The sequence below is a fragment of the Pleurodeles waltl genome, chromosome 12 (assembly GCF_031143425.1).
Source record: "Pleurodeles waltl isolate 20211129_DDA chromosome 12, aPleWal1.hap1.20221129, whole genome shotgun sequence".
In the NCBI taxonomy this organism is placed as follows: domain Eukaryota; kingdom Metazoa; phylum Chordata; class Amphibia; order Caudata; family Salamandridae; genus Pleurodeles; species Pleurodeles waltl.
Genome location: NC_090451.1, coordinates 282446807 through 282472638, shown reverse-complemented (window position 1 = coordinate 282472638; position 25832 = coordinate 282446807). Strand labels below are relative to the sequence as shown.

The 25832-nt window shown below is 45.0% G+C and overlaps 1 protein-coding gene across 3 annotated transcripts in view; it reads left to right on the top strand.

Moving 5' to 3' along the window:
* The window catches only part of NFATC3 (nuclear factor of activated T cells 3), an 821290-nt gene that overhangs the window by 605230 nt on the left and 190228 nt on the right, over nucleotides 1-25832 (top strand). For all 3 annotated transcript variants that reach the window (XM_069216237.1, XM_069216233.1, XM_069216234.1), the window contains one exon: nucleotides 18424-18479. In XM_069216237.1, the coding sequence (XP_069072338.1) occupies nucleotides 18424-18479 (56 nt within the window). The remainder of the gene's footprint in view (nucleotides 1-18423; nucleotides 18480-25832) is intronic.

The window sequence follows — 25832 nt, the reverse complement described above, 5'->3', positions numbered from 1 at the left end:
TCATGTTATTCTGAGTAGATCTGTCAGATTAACCAGTAAAGACCTATTAAGCATCAGACTTTGACTATCAATTAGTGAGTGTTTGTTATTGCCACTGGAATTGGCTAAGAAGCATGTGGAGCAGCTCGTGGCAAGCTTACCTGGTGTGAGCAATAGAATATAGATGTAGCTCCAGTTGACGATAGATGCTGTCAGTTCGAGCTAGCAACATCATACATCTTACATCATGTTAGAAATGGGTTCTCTAGTTGGCACTCTGTTTTCACCCTGTCCAAGTAGGAACCCTCACTCTAGTCAGGATAAGGGAGATACCTGGCTCAGATAACCCCTGTTCAACCCCGTGGTAGCTTGGCACGAGCAGTCCGGCTTAACTTAGAAGCAATGTATAAAGCATTTGCACATAACGCACAGGGAAAACACTATAAAAAGACACTACACCAGTTTTAGAAATATAGGCAATATTTAACTTTGTAAAAGAAGACAAAAACGAGAAATATACAATAATAGAGATACAAATTTTGAAAGAATTAACTTAAAAATACAGTTCCTTGAAGTGGATAGCTCAGTCTGGGGCTATCACTGCGTAGTGAACAAGTCCAACAGTTCAAGCCGACCGAGGCGTCGGGGGCCAGGTGCTGTGTCAGGAGGACGCCCAAACAGTACCTTGGAAATGTACGGCGTTGTGATCCTCGTGATGAGACCCAGAGTGTGGTGACTCAGGAGTCGGTTCCGGAGGTCGGTGCGGGGCTCGTCAGGTCCTTGAAGTCACATGTGTTGCAGATCGCACTCTAGGCTGATGACTAAGTCAGGAGCGCTGGTGTTGATGGTGTCGGGGCTGCGGTGCGAAGCAGAACGAAGCGACTTGCGCTGCCCATAGGTCATGGTGCGGGTGGTGGCTCGGTGACAGCGTCCTGTGGCATCAGTGAGACCAGGGCTGCGGTGTGAAGCAGGAAGGTGTGGCGTCTCCAGGTCACGGTGCAGGCAGCGGCGTCGTCTTTGCTGAAGTGCTGTCATCGGTAGGCCCCAAGGCGGCAGGGTCGTGACGCAGACAGGGGCGTCTGTTGATGCTGGCGTCGGTGTACCGGGCCTGCAGTGTGGGGCAGGAAGGTGCTACATGTACCTCACAACTGGTGTCCACAGGCTACGGTGCAGGCAGCGGCATCGGTGTCAGCTTGGAGTGTCAGGGATGCCAAGGCTGCGGTGTAAACAAGGCGATGGGGAGTGCAGGGCCGACAGATCACGTGCAAGCAGTGGCTCGGTGGCTGCGTTGGTGAGACCAGGGTTGCGATGATGTGGGGCACGGCTCCATGTGGCGTTGTCGGGGCACAGTGCAAGCAGCGGCATGGTTGACGGCATCGTTGTGGTTTGTCTTCTGTTGCAGCACAAAACACACAGCTTCCAGTGCTCTAGGTAGATGAAGCTGAAGTCTTGGCATTTGATTTTCCTGCCCTGGGCATATATAGTGCATTTTACTAGGGACTTATTAGTTAATCAAATATGCCAATCATGGATAAACCAATCACCAGTACAGTTTACGTAGGGAGCTCTTGCACTTTAGCACTGGTCAGCAGTGGTAAAGTGCACAGAGACAATAAACTAGCAAAAACAGAGTCCGACATACCATGAAAACAGGAGGTCGTAAGGCAAAAAGATAGCGGAAACATGCCAAAAGATGCTAGGTCTATCATATCGTATAATCAGGAGATGGATACAATTTGAAAGAATCAGATGATTCTGCATAGTTTTCTGACATAGTACCATCTAGAGCTTGGGCTTAACTACTGGCATCCTCTAAAATAGCAACTTTAGTATCTTTAGTGGTGTCTGAGGTATTGATCATTTTCTCAGGCCATCATTCATTCATGTAATGCAACTTGACCTAAATATCTATTCATCTTTCCTTCACTATCAGACAGTTGTTGTTAAATTTATTTTGTACCTCATCAGCTATGTCAAGTACTTCGATTTTCTCTCTTTCCTTTCAACCCCCGAAGTCACATTTTCCTTTACCATATTCTGTAGTGGCCTACGTCTGCTGCATATGCTTTAAGGATCCCCTGCCTTAAAAACAAATGTTCCCTGATTTGATTCAGCACCAGAGGGTATGTAACCATCATCCAAACTCTAATTATGCCTTCTATCCTATCCAAGGAGCCCTGGATTGATTTGATCCCATAATCCCCAGCTATGCAAATCCTTCATAGTTGAACCTTAACTTCTCCCCAAATTACCTCTGACTCCCCACAGAGCCATCATTGTTGTCAGGGAAAGACATGACCTGTATGCTGAGGTTCATATGCAAAGCCTCAATCTTAAATCTCCTTAATCTAGGGGTAGGTTGGGAAGAGGCAATGTAGAAACACTTCGGAGGCAGTTAGAGAGCACCCAATGGAGAATATGACAGGAATATGAACTCATTCTGGAAAGTGCATTATGCAGTAATGAATAGGAAGAGTAATCTCTTCTGACAGAATTCAACTTCTGCCATATGTCGAATCAGCCGCAAAAGTCCCAAGCTTTTTCTTACCCTCCCCACTGCTTGGGAAAAGAAGGTGAACATCTTGGATCTGTTGATGGCAATTTGCAGCACTCTTAAAATATTTGTTCACCCCCACCCTCCCTGCAGCGCTACCAGTAAAACAATAACCCTGGAATGGGTTTGCGTGGCCAATCACCCTGCCATGGAATATACCTTATTATTTGGCATTACAAATATAACTGTTAACTTGTGGAACCCTATGCCTCTGCAACAGCCCATCAATAGACACCAGCATTCCGCCTTCATCTGATGCCTGTGGGGTAGGCTGAAATTCAAACTGTGTATTGTATCAAAATGCAAAGCCTCTAAGTATATGAACAGAATTATTTATTGGGGCAGAAGGTTTGTGTTACTTGCACTCTTGAACAATTCAAGTGGGATTCTTGTAGCATTAGTACATTAGCTCTCTTTCTCCTAGAATATGCTTTACGTTTTTGGACTTCAGGGGATTGTTGAGGTCACAAACATTCCAGGACATTAATTGTGTTCATTGGTAACTTACATAACAAGGTCAGAGAGAAAAATGAAAGTCCCATTGATGGAGTCTTTCTGAATAAGAACCATATCCTAACCCTGGAACTATTTAAATTGGTAATCTCTTCTGATATAACAAAACAACACACCACAACAATCTCACTCATCCAGTCCCCCTTCTACACTGACTAATGTCAACCAAAAGTGATATTATACCACCCCTATCCAGTAAACAGCCATATCCACTAGCCGAACAAATAACCCACTTAAGCCCCCCAAGATTCTTATCTATCATATAAAAAAACACAATGCAGCAAATGTATCCAACCTCTGTGTTGAAAAGGGACATCTATCTGCAAGTACACATTGCAAATGCTATGAGTAGAGTGGCTAGAAGCAGCACATTAAACTTCCTGGCTATTGGCACCACATGTAAAAAAAAAAAATCCCATGTTCTACCAACAACCTCATAAATAGTACCAAGTATTCCCAAGTGCCTTCTACAGCCCATTCTAGGGGTTTTAGCAGCACATGTTTTATTGACAAGCTATAAGGCAGCCAGCATATTGACAATATAAGTGGTTGCATCATTGCAGTTATATATACTCCTCCTACACCTGCCCCATCAATTATTGTCATAATTTGCACTATTAATATTCAGCAATCAGTGTGTTAACCTAGTGCTGAGAAAAACGTCTCCCTGTCCAGCACAGTCCTACCTGCTGTCCGCCTAGGACCCAGCTGCTTTTAATTTTTCCCTACATTTCTATCACAAACAGACATTTTAAATGCATCCTCCAAAGGGCGCCCAACTGCACTTAACGGAGGATGCTCCTATTGCTGAGCACTAGCATTGTTGGGCAAAACTGGACAGACACTCAGATATATAACATCACGTCTTTGAGTGATAAAGCAGAACGTTTGAAGTAGATTGTGTGGCAGAAACAGAACTGAGAAGTAGAGAAGAGATAGGTTACACAAGGGAAATGTTTATGTATACCAGTTCAAATATAGTCAGTTACCAATGAAGTCTGTTCAAATGGAATCGCCAGCACAGGATAGCTTGCCGTGTGCCCTTTTACCTGTTCCTCAAAGCAGCTTCAGCTCAGCCATATTAGTCCCCTAGCTAGTCAATATCCTATAGTATCCCAGCATAACACTTATCAAATGTTTTAGTACTGAATTACAGATCAATTTTTCTGGCACAAGAAGGGAATTTCTACTCTTCTGAGCGGCCCTAGATCTTCTTGAATGTTGAGGTGTGAACGCACTTGGCTTCTCCACTATGTTTTTTTATCAACCCACTCACATTGTCATAGTGAGCAGAGACACATTTCTAATCCATGATGTAGGATCACAATGGTTCTTGAATTATTGACAGATACTTGAGCCACAAACATGATTTCAAAAACAACTTTTTCAGCTAATTAGATGTTCATTTCAGTTTCAAAACAATTTTCCAAATGGCATTTTGAAGCTATTCTTGAACCCATCTGCCAAGATAGACAACAAAATGGTATGATGTATAGTGTTAAAAAGCAAAGTTCCCTGAAAAAAAAAATTACAAGCTTGTTTAAAACAAATCTTACGAATTTCCCTTAAAACACAATGAAAGTCAATTGTCTATTACTAAAGAAAACTGAAAAAAACGTAATCCCAGATGCAGTGCTCACTTCAGTAGTTAATACTAGTAAGTAACAGGACTTAACACCACAGGATAATTAACCATGTTAAACCCTTCTGGGTACTGAGTTTTTTTCTATATTTTGTAAAAGTTCACGCTTCAGGCTTCATATCTTTGTTTTCTACAAAAGATAAACATGACAAATGTGTGTCTTTTTTCCCTCAAGAATTAGAGGTCATAAGAGTAACTAGGGTTTTTTTTTTTTTTTTTTTAAGGTACCTAACAAAATAGCAGAAATAAGGCAACATTTTTAGGATTATTTGTTGTTGTTAGTGGAATCAACAAAGGGCTTCCTTGACTACGTTTATTGCAGAGGTCAAAATTATCTATTTTAGCCATTCTTACCTGCTGTCAGTTTGTGGGAAAAAGAGGTGCAAAATCAGTGGTTAAACCCAGAAATCCACACAGTTATGAAAAACAGTAATAATTCTGAATTTAGCAAGGGACCATTTGTATAAAACGCGTACAGTTTTCCCAACTGAACTGACCATTGAATTAAAAAAGAAAAAGGCAGGATAAAAAGCCATACAAAATAACCTTGTCATCTATAAGTTTCTGCACTGAAGGCTGGCCTATGAAAGTAATATTCCATTGCGTCCATCAGATTCTTCTGGTCACAGAAATGTATAGTTTTTGGGAGTTACCAAAACCCATGACACCAACAGCCAAATCTATGGTGTCATGAGGTTTCATTGTGTACAACCACACATCAATTCATAAGGACAAAAATACAAAACAAACCAGGCATGACAGAAATTGGTGCATTTTTCAAATTTACACAAGTATGTAAAACTGAGGATACTAGGGATCTAAGTTATTTTTACCACTCTGAATTTTGGGTTGTCCATACTTATAGAGTACCCGAAAGGCATTTATTCAAAACTTGTTTTTGTGCACACTATCTTGCAATTGAAGCTAAAAATATTAAGAAATCCAGTATGCTTATCACAATGGTGATAAAATGGTTAACTTCACATACGTGATGAGTCTGGGAACTCAAAAGGCCAAGAAATGCGACGACATGAAGAGAGGAAATAGTGTCTGGACAACAACAGACATTTTGTGGTGTTGGTTGCCTTCAGTACCTGTGCCCAGGTCTACCTGCATCCAAATAAACCTAAACACCCCTAGGCATGTATGAAAACTAGAAACTCCACGATAAAGTGGATTGCATAGATTCCATCACTTTTTCTTAGGCATAATGCCCTGCAGTCATCAAATTTTAGGTAGAATTAAAGAGATTCCTTACATTTGAGAGTGTATGCTAGAGTCCTAGAAGAATGACAAGTCATGCAGTCCTACAATTTGACAGATGAAATCAGTACCACAATTGTAATGGTTGGACCTATTACCTAGAACAGTAGGATAGGACCAGGAATGAACCGTGGAAATGTCAAGAATTTTGCTTTAAATTTACATTGATTCTTGGGATGTGCATGGTTGCAGAATTTGCGTCCAGGTTGGTCAGCACACAAGAAAACCTATGAACCCCAGAAATATATAAAAACTTGACATCCAAGGGAATCCAGAATGGTATAGCCTGCCTAAATCACACTACTTTTTCTTCATTTTGTGTGCTTATTTCAGCGTAATAAATTACTTCAAGATTTTCTTTAGTGATCATGCTCGTTGATTCTCAAAAATGCCAGGAGTTGCAGAAGTGACATCACACACCCTTTGACCCTTGACATCAAAGGAAATGACATCATATGACCTGAATGCCCATGGAAAGTGATATTGCATGGCCTTAGCTATGAAACGCTCACAATAATTGACATTACTGAAGCTCCAGAATAAGTGCATGATTAATATAGCACAACAAAGACAGAGGTCTATGTTGACATGAACTTTGAAAGTGTTGGGTAGTAATACTTGCCCTGAATGAGAGATAGCAAACCAGACCTCTTCTAGGGGCTTGGGGTTCTACCCCCAAGACAAATATGACGCAAATGAGGTCAAGAAAGTGCATTAAAAAACACAAATCTCACATGAATTTGGTAAAAAGCCAAAGGTTCTGAAAGGACACTCATGAAATAGTCAGATCCTGTAATTGTGTGTCAAGATAAAGAAACATGATGCTCTCCAGGAGTTGACACCAAAAATTAACTCCATTGTAGCAGGGACAGCATTTTTACATGGGTGCCCCTTCCATGGCATAGATGTCTCTTTATACCAAAACATACCTAAAATGCTGGTGTCAGAATTTTGCCATTAATGCCGTTCTTAGACTATATGTGACCCTTACGTCAAATATTGCTTCTCGTATATCTGAGACAATATGTCATAGTTGCTCCCTCATAAGCCTTCTTTCCTTATGCCAAAAGTTCAACCTCAATGATGCTAGCACTGTTATTTTTCCATTGGTACTATCTATGCCAATAATTTTCTCAAATATTCCAGTGTCATCACTTTTCTAGGTGCCCCATTTGCCAAGAATTAGCTCCAGTAAGGCAGTGTCAGTATTTTGTCAGAGATGCATGTCATGTTAAAAATTGCCTCGAGTATGCTACTGGCAGTATCTTGCCAAGGGTGCCTTTGTCAGCCAAAAATGACCTTCAGTTTGCTGTGATCAAAGGCAGACGTGCATGAATGACATCACATACTCACTCATGCTAACTTGCATTCACTCATTCTCGTTCATTCTCACTCACTCATTCGCACTTAGCCATTATTACTGTGACTCACTCATTCTTACACTCGCTTGCATTCACTCTTACACTCCCTCTTTCTCACTGATTTTGACTTATACTTGCACGTTCTGGCTCACTCATTCTTTCATGCTCACAAACATTCACTCTTACATTAATACTTTGTCATTCATGCTAATGTACACTGACAAATACTCACACTCTCTAAAACTCATTCATTTGAAGAGCAGATTGTGCAATACTTGATGAGCCTGTTGATGGCTGGGAGGGTGGCTGTTGTCAAAATGGTTATCCTGCCCAAGTTTTTCTACCTCTTTGATGAAAATCCTATGCGTTCGATGGGAGCCTTTCTCCACCGCCTCAGGCCCCATCTGATTACGCCTACCTGGGGAGGAGGACAGTTGTCATTGGTATGGGAGGTGTTGACCCTATCACTTGGCCAGGGAGGCACTTTTGCTCCTGAATTAGAACTATTATTAATATTATTGCTCACAGGCACAATTTACTCATCTGTGGATCCACTGTGAACCTATCATGCCACATGTTGCCATCAAAATGGATAGTGCTGCCCCCTTTGTCTTGGTCGCTGCTGTTTTCACCACTCCGAGGTGGCTCGAGGGCAGACTGGATACAGTGGGATGCACTGTGTGGGCATGGGACCGGCTTCGGTGCAGGGACCGCTTGCCTCTTCTCTTTTCAAAGGTGCTGCCTTTGGCACACAATCGAACTGTACTCCCCTTGCTAGACGAGTGAGCCTGCCAGCAGCTGCATCATATGTGGGTAATGAGCTTTCTGTACTTGAGCAGCACTTGTACTGATTTACATGATATATAAGCAGCTGCTACTTGCACCCCCAGCTGTACAGCGCCTAAAGACAGGTGCATTCCACCTCCCCACCGGTAGTGAGTCAGGCTCTAAGTGCTAGAATTGATTCCAACATCACCTTCCCATAAGCGACTGATTACAAGATTTACTATGCGGACCGCAGCACCGGTTATTGAGCCCTGGGCATGCATGGAGTGCCAATGCGAGCTAGGTATTCACATCCCGGCTCACCAGTGGTGCTAATGTAGCACCCAAACTGGTGCACTCTCCACTAAGTATAGGCTCTGCCTTATACAAAGGCTGTACCGCACGCCCCTCCAGATGCATAGAATGGGCATTGCAGATGACAATTGGTGCAACCGACGTGGTGCAGACTTCCTACACTTTGCTGGTGTGCCAGACACTGGTTGTCTATTGGGACCAGATATTCACCACTGGGTGCCTAAGCAGCCAATCTGGGTCTTCCTGGTTATGTGAAAGATGTCTTATCTATTGTGCGTAAACTTAATGCAATGCTGCTCCTGTCGGAGAGGTGAGTTGCCATGTACTGGGGTGTGCACCTCTGTGCCCAATGCCTGCTGCTAGATAGCCAATGTTACCTTCTTTCAGGAGCAACTGGCAGAATACTGGTTCCTCATGCCAACTGCAAGCAGACCGCGACACATCTAGGCACCATTTGACCAAGATGAGGCGGTAGGGGGGGTTGGCGTGGTGGGGGGGGCCCACTCTGATACATTAAACTTGTTGAGGAACGCATAGTCGTCTCTGGCACTGTATCCATAGTGATGACCACTCCATGTGACCTCCCTGAAGTTATGAAACCAATATCAGATTATTACATGTAACCAATCCCAACTTAAATACATCATGTTATGTTTGTTTCCATAGCTGAGTTGTGTGTGACGTTTGCTCATGCAGCATACTTTTCTAAAGAAATTCCAATAAGTAATAACTTTAAAAAAAAACTATGAGTTGTCCTGTGTTCTCAGCACTGATTTTGTGTCTCACAGGCAGTGCCAGGGTCAAAAGAGGCAAGTCAGGGTTCGCACCTCGTGACCCTTAAGTGACACCCATCCTGGGCTAAACCATAAGAATTCTCTTATACCTTGAGATTCCCAGGAACCCAAGTGTGGTGTTGCTTGAATGCTTCCTGTTTTCTTACCCAGAATGGCCTGTACATGCCATGGCATGGGTGACCCAGTGGGGAATCTCTTCTCTTTCAGGGAGTTTGACGATGAAATCCCGCTGATCTCGGGACCAGAGGGAAAATGGGCTTTACCACGTAGGTACAACACAGGTAACTATTTGTACCTTTAATACAGAATACTTAAAAACACAGGTAAGTATTTTTCAAATAACGTTATGTTATGTGTTTTGAAAAAAGGGGTTTAGATGTGGTTTGAGGTAAGGTGATTTGAGAGCTATGGGGTCGGAAGAGGTAGGGCTAATTTTAGGGTTAAGGGGTGGTCACAGTTAAAGGGAGGTAAGGGTGATTTTAGGGCCAGGGAGAGTAAACTGAATCAAGAATTATTTTAGGGTTTAGAGGGAGAGGTAAAGTGACGTAAGAGTAATTTTATATTGTTGCGGTGCGCAGAGGTAAAGGGGGTGAGATAAGAAGTAAAAAATAAAAGTAATTTGAGTTCCTCCAAAATGAGGGTTGTGGAGCGGTTCCCTGCCACAAAATTAAGTGTGTGTGTATTGACAATCCATACGCAAGTGTGTGTGTGTATATATATGTATATATATATATATATATATATATATATATATATATATATGTAGTCCTCTGTCTCTCCCTCTTTCTTTCTCTCTCTCTCTCACTCTCTCTCTCTCTCTATATATATATATATATATATATATATATATATATATTTATATATATATATATACATTTATTTATTTATTTCCATGTTTTTGTACTGAACCGCCCAACCTCCTTTTCTGATGGATACAACTACCTGTGGATTCCTCACCTAATGAATACTCCCATGGCGCCAGCATTCGACGGAAATCTTCTTACTAGTCTCTGCACGTCGACGAGGACGTCACTCTAGCCCCCGCGACGCCGTCTGACGTCATACAGGCAATAAGAGGTCCTCGACGACGTGCCGACGTCAGTTCCCTTTTTTCCGTGCATTCGAAACGGTTATCTTCGAGGGAGCAACTGTTACTTTTGTGGTTACAGTGTATTTTTGCTGCGTAGTCTTTCGCTGTGGTAATAATGTCGCAGAGAAAGTCTGGATTCAAGCCTTGTCGTGAGTGTGGAGGCAAGATGTCGGTGACGGATCCTCATTCCGATTGCCTTTGGTGTTTGAGCTCCGACCACGACGTCTCGACTTGTGATTCATGCCAGCACATGAATCCAAAGGCCCTCAAGGAACGTGAGGCGAAGCTGTTTATGGCGAAATCGAAGGAGAAGCATCACAAGAAGTCTTCTTCACCAAGACATCGGCGTCATCGAGACTCCCGGCGCCGCAGAGAATCTCTGCGTCATTCGAAGGAGACTCGTTCCAGGTCTTCGGATCGGCGCCGAAGGACATGGGAGATCAGTCACACGGTTACGCCGCATCCTTCGACGCCGTTGCCCTCTCCGGCGTCTCCAACTTCACCTGGACAGGCGTCGGTGATTGAGGTATTGGAGCCTCAGGTGTTTTCTCCGGCGTTGCAGACGTCGAGGCCGGCGTCTGGGTCGCCTCCGAGACAGGCACCCCAGTATCTGGCTTTTCCCACCCCTGGAGCCGATAGTTCCGCATTCTTGAATGCGATGTATGCCATCTTCCAACAGATGGCTCCAGGGGGTGCTCCGGCTGGGCCTTTGGCCTTTTCATTGGCTGATCCTGCGCCTCTTCGGCCGGCACCCTTTATGCCCTTTCTCCCTTTTGGGAACGTGGGCTCGGCGCCGGTGGCCGCTCCGGTGGCTTCAGAGGGATTGGCCCCGGGGATTTCCATCCCGTCGACGTCGGGATTTCGGCCTGTGACTCCAGTGGGTCCATCTGCTTCGACTGCTCTTTCGTCGGCGCCGAAGTTACCTGTGGCGCCGGACGCGGCGTCGGTGGGTTCTGAAGATCGGCGCCGATCTTCGACTTCGGCGGAGGCATTGTCGACTCTGCGTATTGAACAACGGCTTCATTCGAGGAGACGTGCTCTCCGTGTATTAGAGGAGCAGGAGTACCAACGAGCCCTGGAGGAAGGAGAGCTAGAGGACTCGGGTGATGGGCTGCGTGGTCTGGAGTCGGCCAGTGGGCTGGACACTTCCCCTGAGTGGGATCTTTCGTCCCCGGGAGAATATACTGAGGAGGCTGCTTCCTTTCACGCAGTGGTACGGAAGGCAGCTAGTTTTTTGGACCTGCCTTTGCCGGTGGTGGAGGCTAAACAAAACCTTCTAACAGAGGTGCTACATCCGGCCTCAGCTGCGGCGGAGCCTCTTTTGCCATTTAATGACGCTCTGCTGGATCCGGTGTTAGAGGTGTGGAAGAGGCCGGCATCTTCCCCAGCAGTTCACAGAGCCGTGGCCAGGAGGTATCGGGCGGCTCCGTCTGACCCTGGTTTTCTGTCTAGGCACCCTACGCCGGAGAGCTTGGTGGTGCAGGCCTCCTGTTCATCCAAGTCAGCGCCTGGTTCTTTCCCGACGGTGCCTAGGGACAGAGATTCAAAGAAACTAGAGGCGCAGTCCAAGAAGATTTTTTCGTCCTGCAGGCTGGCATTGAAGGCCACCAACGCAACCTGTATCCTGGGGAGGTATATTCATGCTCTGATGGATGACATTTCCTCATCATTTACAGAGCTTCCCCAGGGTCTTTTGGATGTTGTTTCAAATGCCCAGGCTGCTGCCAGACGGGACTGGATACGACCGACTCGGTAGCCAGAGCAATGGGCACAACTGTGGTGGCAAGGAGGCAGGCCTGGCTCCGTAACTCGGGCTTTTCTGCGGATGTACAGTCCACATTGTTGGATCTCCCGTTTGATGGGGACAAACTGTTTGGAGCCAAGGCTGATTCGGCCTTGGAACGTTTTAAGGAGAGCAGGGCCACGGCTAAGTCGTTAGGGCTCCAAGCTCCTTCTTCCACGGCCTCTTCCAGATTTTTCAGGAGGTTTCGTGGATTTGGGCGTGGCTCTTCCTCCTCTTCCTTTCGGGGAAGATATCAGCAACCTGCCTCTTCCCATCCCTATAGATCTTTTAGAGGGAGAGGTAGGGTCCGCACCAGAGGAGCCTCTCAGCAGCACTCTGCCTCTTCCTCATCCTCTGGCGGGGTGCAGCAGGGGAAGCAGCCTTAGGCTTCCACCATTTCCCACTCACTCCTCTCCTGTAGGGGGAAGATTACAGCATTTTCTCACCAAATGGAAGACTGTTACAACGGACACTTGGGTTCTCAGTATTGTGGGAAAAGGCTACACCCTTCCCTTTCGGGAGTTCCCGCCCCTCATCCCGCCCCGCCCTTCTTATTGTTCAGAAGAACACCTCCTGTTGCTAGAACAGGAGGTACAAGCCCTCCTTTCAAAGGGCGCGGTGGAGTTGGTCCCAGAGCAGGAAAGGGGTCGAGGATGTTACTCAAGGTATTTCCTGATTCCCAAGAAGGATGGTCGTTTGAGACCAATCCTGGACCTGAGGATCTTGAATTGGTTCCTCAAGCAGGAAAAGTTCAAGATGCTGACCCTAGCACAGGTGCTTTTGGCGTTGAACAAGGAAGACTGGATGGTGTCTGTCGACTTGCAGGATGCTTACTTTCATATCCCGATACTCAAGTCACACAGGAAGTATCTCCGGTTTGTGGTGGGATCGCAGCACTATCAGTTTGCGGTCCTTCCGCTTGGTCTTACTTCAGCACCTCGAGTCTTCACGAAGGTGATGTCGGTGGTTGCGGCAGAACTCAGAAGGAAGGGGATAGCAGTATTCCCTTACTTGGACGACTGGTTGATCAAAGCCAAGTCCCCGGAGCTTGTGTCGCATCATCTGCAGTCAACAACCCAGTTGTTGTTCGACCTGGGTTTTTCGGTGAACGAGCCCAAATCTCACCTAGAGCCCTCTCCGCGCCTCCTGTTCATAGGGGCAGTACTGGATACAGCATTGGGTCGGGCCTTTCCTCCGCCTCAGCGGATTCAAGATATTCAGGATTTGGTTCCAATGTTTCGAAATGGAGCGGTAGTTCCAGTCCTCAAGGTCCTTCGTCTGCTCGGTCTGTTTGCCTCCTGCATTCTGTTGGTCACGCATGCTCGCTGGCACATGAGGGCTCTTCAGTGGTGCCTCCGAAGGCAGTGGTCTCAACACAAAGGGGATCTAGAGAGTACTGTCAAGATCTCCAGAGATGCTGCTGTGGATTTGAAGTGGTGGATTGCAAGCAACAATCTTTCACAAGGAAAGCCGTTCCAGCAGTCGCCACCAGTGGCCACAGTCATAACGGATGCTTCCACTCTAGGGTGGGGAGCTCATCTGGGGGATCTGGAGATCAAAGGTCTTTGGTCTCCAGAGGAACAGATGTTTCACATCAATCTGTTAGAGTTACGGGCTGTACGTCTGGCTCTCAAGGCCTTCCTCCCTTCCCTTCGTGGTCAGTCGGTACAGGTCCTAACGGACAATACTACCACGATGTGGTACATAAACAAGCAGGGAGGAGTGGGGTCGTACCTTCTCTGCAGAGAAGCTCTTCGACTATGGTCCTGGGCAAAGGACCATCAGATTTGCTTGATAGCAAACCATCTGGCCGGAGTCTTGAACGTGCGTGCGGACAGTCTCAGTCGCCAATTCTCGGCAGACCACGAGTGGCGTCTCCATCCAGATCAAGTCCGTTTAATCTTCCAGAGGTGGGGGTTTCCTCGGGTAGATCTGTTTGCCACTCGAGAGAATGCGCATTGTCCGTTATTCTGCAGCCTCCAGTATCCGATGCAGGGAGCGTTGGGGGACGCGTTTCAAATAACCTGGTGCGGCCAGTTGCTTTACGCGTTTCCTCCCATACCCTTGATTCCTCGAGTATTGAGGAAGATTCGCCAGGACCGGGCTCTAGTCATCCTAATAGCTCCGGATTGGCCAAGGAGGGTATGGTACTCCGACCTTCTCCAACTCTCAATGTGCCCTCCGCTCCGTCTCCCTTTCAGGGCAGACCTCCTCTCGCAGTCGCAGGGGCAGGTTCTACACCCCAACCTCCAGAGTCTGCACCTACATGCCTGGAGATTGAACGGGGCAACCTGAGTTCCTTCTCTCTCCCGCCTGAGGTAGTGGATGTTATATTAGCGGCCAGGCGACACTCCAGTAAATCTATCTACGCTAATAGATGGTCTAAATTTGTTGCGTGGTGTGGAGAGAGGCAGATTGATCCTTTGCATGCTCATCTATCGGACGTTTTGTCTTTTGCTCTGTCTCTAGCGCAGAAAGGTTGTGCAGTGGCTACCATTAAGGGTTATTTATCGGCCTTGTCAGCCTTCATATGTCTTCCAGACCAACCATCTTTATTTAAATCCCCTATTGTTATCAGATTCTTGAAAGGTCTTCTAAATAAATATCCTCCAAAGCCATTCGTTATGCCGCAATGGGATTTGTCCTTGGTCCTGACTTTCCTTATGGGGTCCCCTTTTGAACCTATGCATTCTTGCCCCTTAAGGTATTTGGTTTTAAAAACAGTCTTCCTGATAGCTATAACATCAGCAAGGAGAGTGAGTGAGTTGCAGGCCTTATCAGTAAAGCCCCCTTATACAACTTTTTATGGGGATAAGGTGGTGTTGAGGACCAAGGCTGCTTTCCTCCCGAAGGTTGTTTCACCTTTCCATTTGGCTCAGGCAATTACTTTGTCCACGTTCTATCCTCCGCCTCATCCTTCCAAAGAGGAAGAAAGACTGCACCGTCTGGACCCAAAGAGGGCGTTGAGCTTCTTTATTGATAGAACAAAGGATTTCAGGCTGGAGGATCAGCTGTTTATTGGATACGTGGGCAAGAGGAGAGGAAAGGCAGTCCACAAGAGAACACTATCCAGGTGGGTTGTTCTTTGCATTAAAATCTGTTACTCTTTGGCAAAGAAGGATCCTCCTGAGGGCATTAGAGCTCATTCCACCAGAGCTAAGTCGGCCACTTCGGCCTTGGCCAGAGGTGTTCCTGTGGTCGACATCTGCAAGGCCGCAACTTGGTCGTCCCTTCACACTTTTGCAAAACATTACTGTTTGGATTCTGAGGTTAGAAGGGACGGCCATTTTGCACGGTCAGTGCTGCAGGATTTCTTGGTTTGACCATTTCGGCACCCACCGCCGGGCGTGGTACTGCTTTGGGACTCTATTCATTAGGTGAGGAATCCACAGGTAGTTGTATCCATCAGAAGAACGAGTTACTTACCTTCGGTAACGACTTTTCTGGTGGATACATTAGCTACCTGTGGATTCCTCACGGTCCCACCCGCCTCCCCGTTGCCTTTCTGGTCTTACCAAGTAATCCTTGAGTACGCTCCTCTTGATCTTTGAGGGTGCAATAGATGTTGTATATATTATATTTATATATATGTATATATCTTTGTGTATATACTTGATGTGTATATATATATTTTAAAAAGAGAGAGTTATATATATAAAAGATTTACAGTTATTCATGCAATGTTGTGTATTTTTACAATGTAATGGGATGTTGCCTTGCTCTTTCATTGCATTGCCTGGTTGTTCTCATGCACGTAAAAAATGATTGGTACTGACGTCGGCACGTCGTCGAGGACCTCTTATTGCCTGTATGACGTCAGACGGCGTCGCGTGGGCTAGAGTGACGTCCTCGTCGATGTGCAGAGACTAGTAAGAAGATTTCCGTCGAATGCTGGCGCCATGGGAGTATTCATTAGGTGAGGAATCCACAGGTAGCTAATGTATCCACCAGAAAAGTCGTTACCGAAGGTAAGTAACTCGTTCTTTTAGTTGTATGTTTGTTTAAAACCACAAAAATTTGTAAAGGCCTACAATATAATGCCACGTGTTGTAAATGTCAATGCTTGGAATTGCGTGTGTGGTAAAGACATGCAAGGTGATGCATGGGTTGTAAAGACATACATCTGTGATTGATTCCAAGCCCCTGGTGCTAGGATGTACTGCACGCCCTTAAAACACTTGAGACAGTGATGAGGACGTGTCTAGCACGGCCTTAGTCAAATAACACGTATCCAAATAAAGAAATGTTGCTGTGCCCATAGTAATGTAATGATAATGTGAAAGTTTAGGTGGTATGTATTGTAATCATTTATATTATCTGTGTCATTTATGATGCCATCTTTCAAAATATAGGAGGTCATTCCGACCCCGGCGGTCAAGGACCGCCGGGGTCGGCGAGAGCACCGCCAACAGGCTGGCGGTGCTCCGCAGGGCATTCTGACCGCGGCGGTACAGCCGCGGCCAGAAACAGAAAGTCGGCGGTGTACCGACGACTTTCCGCTGCCCATGGGAATCCTCCATGGCGGCGCAGCTTGGTGCGCCGCCATGGTGATTCCGACCCCCTCACTGCCATCCTGTTCCTGGCGGTTTCGACCGCCAGGAACAGGATGGCGGTGAGGGGTGTCGTGGGGCCCCTGGGGGCCCCTGCAGTGCCTATGCCAATGGCATGGGCACTGCAGGGGCCCCCGTAAGAGGGCCCCACTTTGAATTTCAGTGTCTGCTCAGCAGACACTGAAATTCGCGACGGGTGCTACTGCACCCGTCGCACACCTTCCACTCCGCCGGCTCCATTCGGAGCCGGCTTCATCGTGGAAGGGTGTTTCCCACTGGGCTGGCTGGCGGCCTTTTGGCGGTCGCCTGCCAGCCCAGTGGGAAACCCAGAATGACCGCCGCGGTCTTTTGACCGCGGTACGGTCTTCTGGCGGTCCCAGCCAGGCCGGCGGCTACCGCCGCCAGCGGGGTCAGAATGACCCCCATGGTGTTGGCAAGAGCATTGCTTTTGGGGTCTGATCGCTTCATAAGCTTTTGTAAGCTCAGTTTGCTTGTTTTAGTCTCATTAACAAAATAGAACAATGGAATGCCTTGAAAAATACTAAGGTCCTGATGTACAGTGCCTTTTTGCAGTCGCAAAAGGCGAAAATTGCAGTTTGCGACTGCAAAATGTGCAGGAACGATGTACCATGCCTACTTTGCGAGTCGGTACGCAATTACCAACTCGCAAAATAGGGACTGCAACTCACAATTAGGAAGGGGCGTCCAGAGGGCGTTCCTTCATAATTGCGACTCGCAGGGGGATGTATAATTGTTTTGTGACAGATGCGGTCGCAAAACAATCTCAGTTAACACCAATTTCAAATTGATGTTAACCCATCCGCAAACGGAAAACAGTCTAGACGCTAATGGAATCAAAAATATTTTTTCAGAGCAGGCAGTGGTCCCACTTTCATTTTGTGTTTGAAATGCATCACCATTTAAGGAAAATGGGCTGCATTTTAAAAAAACGACTTTATTTATTTAAAAAGCAGTTACAGACATGGTGGTCTGCTGTCCCCAGCAGGCCACCATCCTATTGAATGCGTCAATTCTTATTGGAGCGACCTACTTCATGAATATTGAGGAGGTAGGTAATTTGCGACCCCATTGGGAATCGCAATGTCATTGACACTGCTTACTGTTGTACATTTGGTTTTGCGACTCGCAGATGAGTCGCAAAGCATACAGTCGTACATCTGGCCCTAAATGCTGCTGTATAAAAACAATTTATTTTATATAATTTTGACCTGTTTTAACTGGTATAGCTCTGCATAAAGCTATCATTTTCTGAAAACATTTTCTTTTGGTATTTGCAATTCTTGTTATTATACCAGTACCAAATTGCTTATCACTAAGTGAACTTGATAATAGTATGTTCTTAATCTAGGTCAGCACAGCTTGGCAGTCCTAACGTAAATATTATGAGCAAATAAGTGTGTTCAATCAATTCTGATTTTTATCTCTTGCGATTTCTGTGGCGATTAGCCACAATTATGTGTTCAAATGATGGGCTTAATATGGAATTTATTGTTTTGAGTCGTAAAAACATTTTTTTAAATGCGGAGAAAGACATTATAGTATAAATATAAATGTCCTAGGAATTCATGTTACTTTTGGCTTGTTTTGTTCATAATGTCCAACATTGTATAACGTCATGAGCACCAAATCTTTAGGCAAGTCTTTTCTAAAAGTATAACTTCATACACAAAAATAACTTGATACAGCCATGCATATTCTACTGTATGAATTATTAAACCATCAGTTTTTAGGGAAGTATGTGTGCTTGTTTGTAATTAACTTGAACTTTATCCATTTTCTATTTCTCTCACCAGACGGCCGGCCGCAGTGGGAGGTGGAAGGAAAAATAATTAGAGAAAAGTGTCAGGGGGTGAGACTTTTATTTTTCCAAGTGTTTGTTTTCGATATAATACGTTTCTTCTGTGTTGCTGCTGTTATTGTGGTCTCTGAAAAACACTTGGTTCTTTCTTGCCTTCAGTTTTTTAAATGTCCATTAGAAATTCTCATTTACTGCTTGATTAATCTCTTGCACTTAATACACCAGGCAGGCTAGACTGTTTGCTGTTTATTGACCAGTAGTACAAAGGCTTCTCAACGTTTAGTATGATGTTGTTGTATAAATGTAATGTTTGAAACATCAGACCTAAAGCTTGCAGATACATTGCTTCCTTGCCAAGTACACAGTTGTAGTTAATTTGCCTTTTCTGTGTGGTCTCCCCTATTTTCCACCTTTTTATTGATTTATGTTTGCTGTTAGTAAGACTTAGGTGTGCTATGATACTGACATTCACTGGAACACCATAGGTGTTTTCCCCTAATTATGTACTTTAAAATTGGTTTCACCAACTCGGTTATTTATATTTCAAATAAGGCCAGTGCAGGAAAGGCACCAGGGGTATAAAAATGTAATGTCATATATAGTTTTTATTTACACCTTTGACATGTATGGTAAAAGTTCATGGTTTGAGGGAACACAATTGTGTCCTGTCTAAGCTTCAGTTGTTAAACCGCTGCTGTTAACATATGGCAGGCAAACATGCTTTACCATGTAGAAAACCTAATTTGTACGTTAGATAAGCAATCCTAAGTGTGCTCTGTAAGCGAAAATTGTGCCTAAAGAAATATATGGCCCTCACAGTGTAGTGTTGCCAAAAGGTGGGCCTTTTGCTTTTCCCTGAGCAACCCTAATTGTAAATAAAAATTGATTTGTATAGTTCATCCTTGCAAAATAGACGCCTGGAAGTTATTACCCCCTTTCTCAAACTTCAAATTTAATGGAGAAAGCCAATTTTTGGAAAAGTAACTTGCATATCTTGAAAGCCACCTGAACTATCCTAGTTCTGCAAGCTGCTTTTCCTCAAGTGATTAGCACCCCAGTTAGGCCTGAAGTGCTGGCATGCCAGAGAACAAAGCAAGCCAGGAAGACCTATTTATTGGTCAATTGTTGTGCAATCACTGATCTTGGATGAGGCATTTGATAGGAACAGGAGTAGATGGTATCACAAAGAACTTCAACAGCAGCCTCCTCGCATTAATATACAAAATTGAGTCACAAGGACCTAAAACCTGTTCAAGAAGAAACATTTTGCAGAGTTGTGTCTGTGCTTTAAGCATGAGGGGAGCAGTTCTCAGGCCAGGAAGAAGGGGTTGTTCCCTCTTTTCGTGGACCTTATAGAAGATGCATAGCCCCTGACACGAAATGAAGGACTTTGGGACGGTTCACAGTAAACTGAAAGCGTTGACAAAGCCATTCAGTCTAGCCCATTTAACCTCATTGCTGAGAACACATTCCCTAGCAGTGTTGTAATTAGGTAGCAAAAATGTGGCCCACAAGTGCCTTTGGTTTGATGAGAGATAGCCTGCAGCCTAACAAGTAGTGCTTCCGAAGCCTCAGTTACAACCTCCCTGAGGCATCTCATACTGCACCTTGCTTAGAACCCAAGCTCCCAAACATAAGGTGCTCCCTGTCAAAGAGGATCCTTAACCAAGTACTGAGGTGGGTACACTAATAGATGGTTCTTGTTTCTAAGATGTAAAAGTTTGGACTGACAATCAGACACAGCAAATGCTTGGAACACATGGGTGTTCACCCAAGTGATAGTAGTAGTTGGAGCTCATCTGTGCAGGTCAGGGGTTTCAGATTTCCCCTACCTCACCGACTGGCTTTTGAAGGTGGGTTCGCCCCAGGCAGTTGTTTCCCATCTTCAGACTACAGCAAACCATCTGCATTCGCTGGGGTTCACTATAAACGTGCCAAAGTCACACCTGGCTCCCTCTCAGACACTCTTTCATAGGAGGTGTTCTGGACATGGTTGAGTTTTGTGCTTATCCTCCCGAGCAGCAAATCTAGGATATTCAGGCTATGATACCGATATTTAGGCCTCTATCCTGAGTTTCAGTGAGACTGACTCTGAGACTGCTGGAGCTCATGGCCTCCTGCTTCCTGCTGGTGAATCATGCTAGGTGACATATGCAGCTCTGGTGTGGGACCTGAAGTTCTAGTGGGCGCAGGATCAGGGAAATGTCTCTGAGATGCCCAGTTCTCTGAGGGAACTGTAAAACACCTGCAGTGGAATATGAGCAGCCATTGAGTCAAAGGCAGACCCCTTTCCCTTCCCCAGCCAGACCTTACAGTAGTGACTGATGGGGCAGAAATCTGGGAGAGGTGGAGATAAGAGGACTCTGGTCTCCAGCAGAATCCAGACTCCACATCAACATGTTGGAACTCCGGGCAACCCGACTAGCATTTGAAGGCATTTCTTCCCTCTGTCAAGCAAAAGTTAGTGCAGGTGTTCAAGGATAATACCACCACCATGTGGTACTGCAACAAGCAAGGTGGGGTGGGATTGTGGACCCTTTGTAAAGAGGCCCTGCATCTCTGCACATGGCTGGAAAAGCAGGGCAAAACCCTGGTGGTTCAGCACCTGGCAGGTTTTCTGAATGCCAGGGCGGAAGAACTCCGCCGTTGATGCCTAGTGGATCACGTGTGGCGTCTTCATCCGGGATAGTGCAAGGTCTCTTTCAGCAGTGGGGAGAGCCTTGGTTAGATCTACTCATCTCTAAAAAGAATGTGCAATGTCATCAGTTCTGCTCGTTGGCGTTTCCAAGGTGGCACTTGCTCAGCAAAGCTTTTCGCTGCGAGTGGAGCTCAGGCCTGCTGTTCGCCTATACCACTCCTGCCCAGAGTTCTCAAGAACAACCGGGCCAAAGTAATCCTTGTGGCTCTGGACTGAGCATTGAGAGTCTGGTATCCCACGCTGGTGAAGCTGAGCATAGATCCTCTGATCAGGCTTCCCCTTCGGGAGGATCTTCTGTCGCAGCAGCAGGAGAGGGTTGTCCACCCGAACCTGTCAACTCTACACTTAATGTGTGGATATTGAGTGGTGACAATTGACAGCCTTCGACATTCCCCCGAAGTCTGTTGTTATTTTAGCAGGCAGGTGTTCTTCACCAAAACAGATTTGTAAAATATTGTACAGAGAAATCTATAGATCCTCTTTCTGCTTCTCTCTCTGGTGGTGTTCTTTTCATTCTATCTCGGGCCCAGCAGGGCTCTGCTCTGGGATCTATTGAGGGCTTTCTGTCTGCTCCATCTGCAGCTGCCTGACTAGCTCTCTATTTAAGTTCCCTATTGTAAATAGGTTTCTAAAAGGGCTTGTATATATGTTTTCCCCTACGCCCTTTATCATGCCTCAGTGGGATCTTAATCTAGTTCTCACATACCTCTTGTGTGCTGCCTTCAAGCCACTGCACAATTTTCCCTTCAGGCTGATCGCCATCAAAACAGCCTTTCTCGAGGCCATAACATCTGCCCGGGAGGGTGAGTGAGCTGCAAGCCTTGTCATCCAAACCTCCATATCTCACAGTGTTTATTCACAAAGTGGTGCTTCAGACCCATGGTTCTTTCCTTCCAGAGGTGGTGACTCCATTTTATGTCTGACAAACTGTCACTCTGCCCACATTATTTGCTCCCCTGCATCCTTCCAAGAAAGAGGAGCGACACCACCGACTGGACCCAAAAAGAGCATTGTCCTTCTACCTTGACTGCACAAAACAGTTCCAGATGAATGACCAACTCTTTGTAGGATATGTGGGAGCAAAGAAAGGTCGGGCAGTACAGAAACAAACTAATTTGCGCTGGGTCGTTCTCTGTATAAAGACCTGCTGTGCCCTGGCTAAGAAGCAGCCTCTCGAGGGCTCATTCCACCATGGGAAAACCTGCAACCACGTCCTTAGCTTGTGGACTCTCAGTCCTGGACATCTGTCAGTCAGCAGTGTGTGCGCCCCTGCACATGTTTGCAAAGCAATACAGCCTGGACAGTCAGGTCTGCAGGGACGCGCATTTTGCCAGTTTGGGCCTGCTGGACTTTCTAGTTTAAAAAGATTTGTCTGCAGCCCACTGCCAGGAGGCTATGGCTTGGGTATCTATTCAAAGGTAAGGAATCTGCAGCTAACGTCTCTATCATATATACTAGTTACTTTCTATTGGTAACCCATTATCTCGTTCACTCTATGTAGCTGCAGATTCCTTACACCTACCCATGCCTCTCCGCTCTGCTGACTCATTTGCTAGGGTCAGGGTGATCCCTTTCAGGGCCCTTGTTTGGACACACATGTGCCACTTCTTTTCATGCCTTTGCGCTCCTGGTTTGGAAGGTTGTGATTAAAGTCACTTCAGGTGATGATGCCACCACACGGAGCCTAACTGAGCCAGCGGACGGCGCATGCAGGATTACTACTCGAGCAAAACACGCCTGGTAAGAAATATTCAGCTAGATAGTCTCTACCCGATAATGAGTTAGCGAAGATAAGTAACTTGTTCTTCACAAACCTACAGATGTAAGTCTCATTATAGTGAATGTTGGTGGGTGGGATGAGTAGCTGGAAAGAACGTTATGCCTACTACTAAATCGGAGAAGTGAGGGGGGTTTAGGGAGAAAAAAAACAAAAGAATAAACCACTGCTATTAACTTCCAAAGTTACTGCAGCCAAAAGTACATAAACCAGTAGTAAATGTTCTCCAGCTCCAGGTTGGAGTAAGTGCAGCACCACATATGGCTACCCACTGGGCTTGCAACATCCTCCCATAGAAAAACATTTAGTTGGGGGCTTGCAATAAAATCCTGTTGAAAATAATGTTAAATTGTTTAGAAATATAAATAACTGTAACTTAATGTTCACAAAAAATCAAAAGGCATTTATTTTAAAATTCTTTAATGTTTTTGGACTGTAAACATTAGTGTAAGATGATTTTTTATGAAAATATAATTTACTTTTAATTAATTCAACACTCATTTAATAACGCTTTAATACATAATAAAAAAGTATTTTTTACTTTAGATGGGATTTTTAAGTTAAATGCCAGGAAAATAGTTTTAGTGTAAATTAAGATGCTCAATTAATTTTTTTTCTTCCACAAAAGAAAAAGGGAGGAGGACACGCGTTAACATTTTTGATAGATTCCCATTGCACAAATGTGCCTTTGGGTGGTTGTGGTCACAGGCTCCTACTGCCTAAACTTGTCTGTAATAGTAGCCTGTATTTTCTTCTTTTCTAGAGCTGCTGATACATGTGACTTTCGAGAAGTAGGTAGTGATAGATTGAATGTGCATCGTGGAGCACTCACTGTCTGCTGCGGTGTCTCCATCTGACAGTCTTCTTGTGCCATTGTAAGGTCACTGAGGTAGATGATTTTGGTGCAGTGCTAGGGACATGGCTGCTTTGTGTTATGATGTCACCCTCTTCCTCACCTTCCACTGTGATTTGATTAGTTGTAGCTGATGTTTCCTTGCTCTCCTCACCTTCACAACCATGTTCAGCAATTTATCTTAAGGTGCTTCTCCCATCGGATTTTGTGATGTTTTTTCATGTGGGTCATCTGCTCCAGTTGTGAACCAGACTTACCTTGAAGAACACTTGTATGTCAAAGGGGACATATTGCATTGTTCTCCTTCTGCTTACCAAGTGTTAAAAAGTCCCAAACTGGGGAGGAGTCCTTTCTTAGTGGGCCAATGCCTGAAAAAGAACTGGAGATAGGGGTGTTTGTCAATTGCCTCTTCAGTGATTACTTCTACTAAGGTAGGGGTAAGTGAAGAGCTCAACTGAGGCCTTCCAAACATGGGGTCTGGTGGTGGTGCTACCTGTGCCACATCCCTCTGAGCAGTTTGAGCAGTAATGTTGGACTCCTCTGTGCCAGCTTCCACAATGACTGGCTCGTCATCACCAACCTACTCATTATTCCCTTCCATGATTCTGAGTCTTTCAGAAACATTTATTTTACATTGCCTCTCCTGCCGGGGTCCACTCCATATCCCCATCATCGTAATCAGAAGTGGTGCTTGGAGAAGATGGTGGAGTAGTACCCTTCCTTTTCCTTGCTGAAGATCTAGCAGCCAATGATTCTAAAAGAGGGGGTTCTTGTTTGGCAGGAAGCTAGATCGCCTGTCCTGCTCCAACTTCAGGAAGATGGCTGCAGCTGCTGTTAACTTTGCTCCATTTCCTGAATGGATTGGGTACTATGTTGCAAAAGGGACCAATCCAATTCACTGCTCATTGGCATCACCATGCTTGCAGTGGCTGCCTCACTGACAGACATGGTCTTGGACTTAGGTTCGGGTGGTGCTGTTGGTGCAGGAATGCTGTTGCCAGGTTCCTCCCCGGACACATGTCTCCAGCAAAAGGTTGCGGTCGGTGCGCAACTATTGGAAAGCTGTGTTATGCCACTGACAACTTGCTTGGAAGCAACATGCTTAAGGGTTGACATTGGCAATAAGCTACACAAGCGGAAGAGATCAGAGGACTGTAATCAATGTACAGGCCTTCTCCTAGGCAGTACTGCGGGTGATGTCTCTCCTTCTCTTATGCACCTAAAAGCAAACAAGGAAGAAAAAACATGTAGTTAGTGAAATGTGGCAATGTTGCAGGTTGAAATAGTACAGACAAATGCAATATTGGTGTGGTTGGTTACTAAAGTAATAAATAACAATTTATCCAAACAGTGTAAGGTCAAACCACACCACCACCATAACATAAAATTGAATTACATACCAGGCAACGCAACATACAGATATAGCTCTTTTGCTTTATCTCCATCTGTTTTAAATGTCACAACTGTGATAGTCGGAGATGTGCATGGGTAAATGTAATAATCCTTAAAAAACTATGGCAGCAGAGTGGTCCAGGGGAAATGGAATAATTATTTATTTTAAAAAATTGAGGCTGCTGAAGTGGCTGCACTGTACTGCAGCAAGGGTGTCCAGGAGGAAATGGAATTATAGACCTAAAGGAACTGAATGCTGTAGCGCAACTTGTGCACCTATGGTGGATGCATGAAGACAAAATGCAGAATTAAATAAATTGAAAAAAATAACAATTTTAAAAATTACAATACAAATAGGAAATTAGAAAATGGAAACACTGAAAATAAAGAAATAAAAGTAAAAAAATTAAAACAAAAACATGAAAATAAAAACCTAAATTAAACAGATGATCAATAATTGCTGATGTTTGAATGGGAGGATGAGAAGAAAGAATCCTAGTGTGAGGAAAGGACTGGGTTGCAAATAAAAAAATGCAAACAAAAAAAGCATGTAATAATAATATAAGCAGTGTTTATCTAAATCATATTCTTAGTATCCATATTCTACAATGATTCACATGCATATTATTAAACTGGTATCACACATCCACCCATGCAAGCCTATGGCAAAGGCACAGAGTGGCC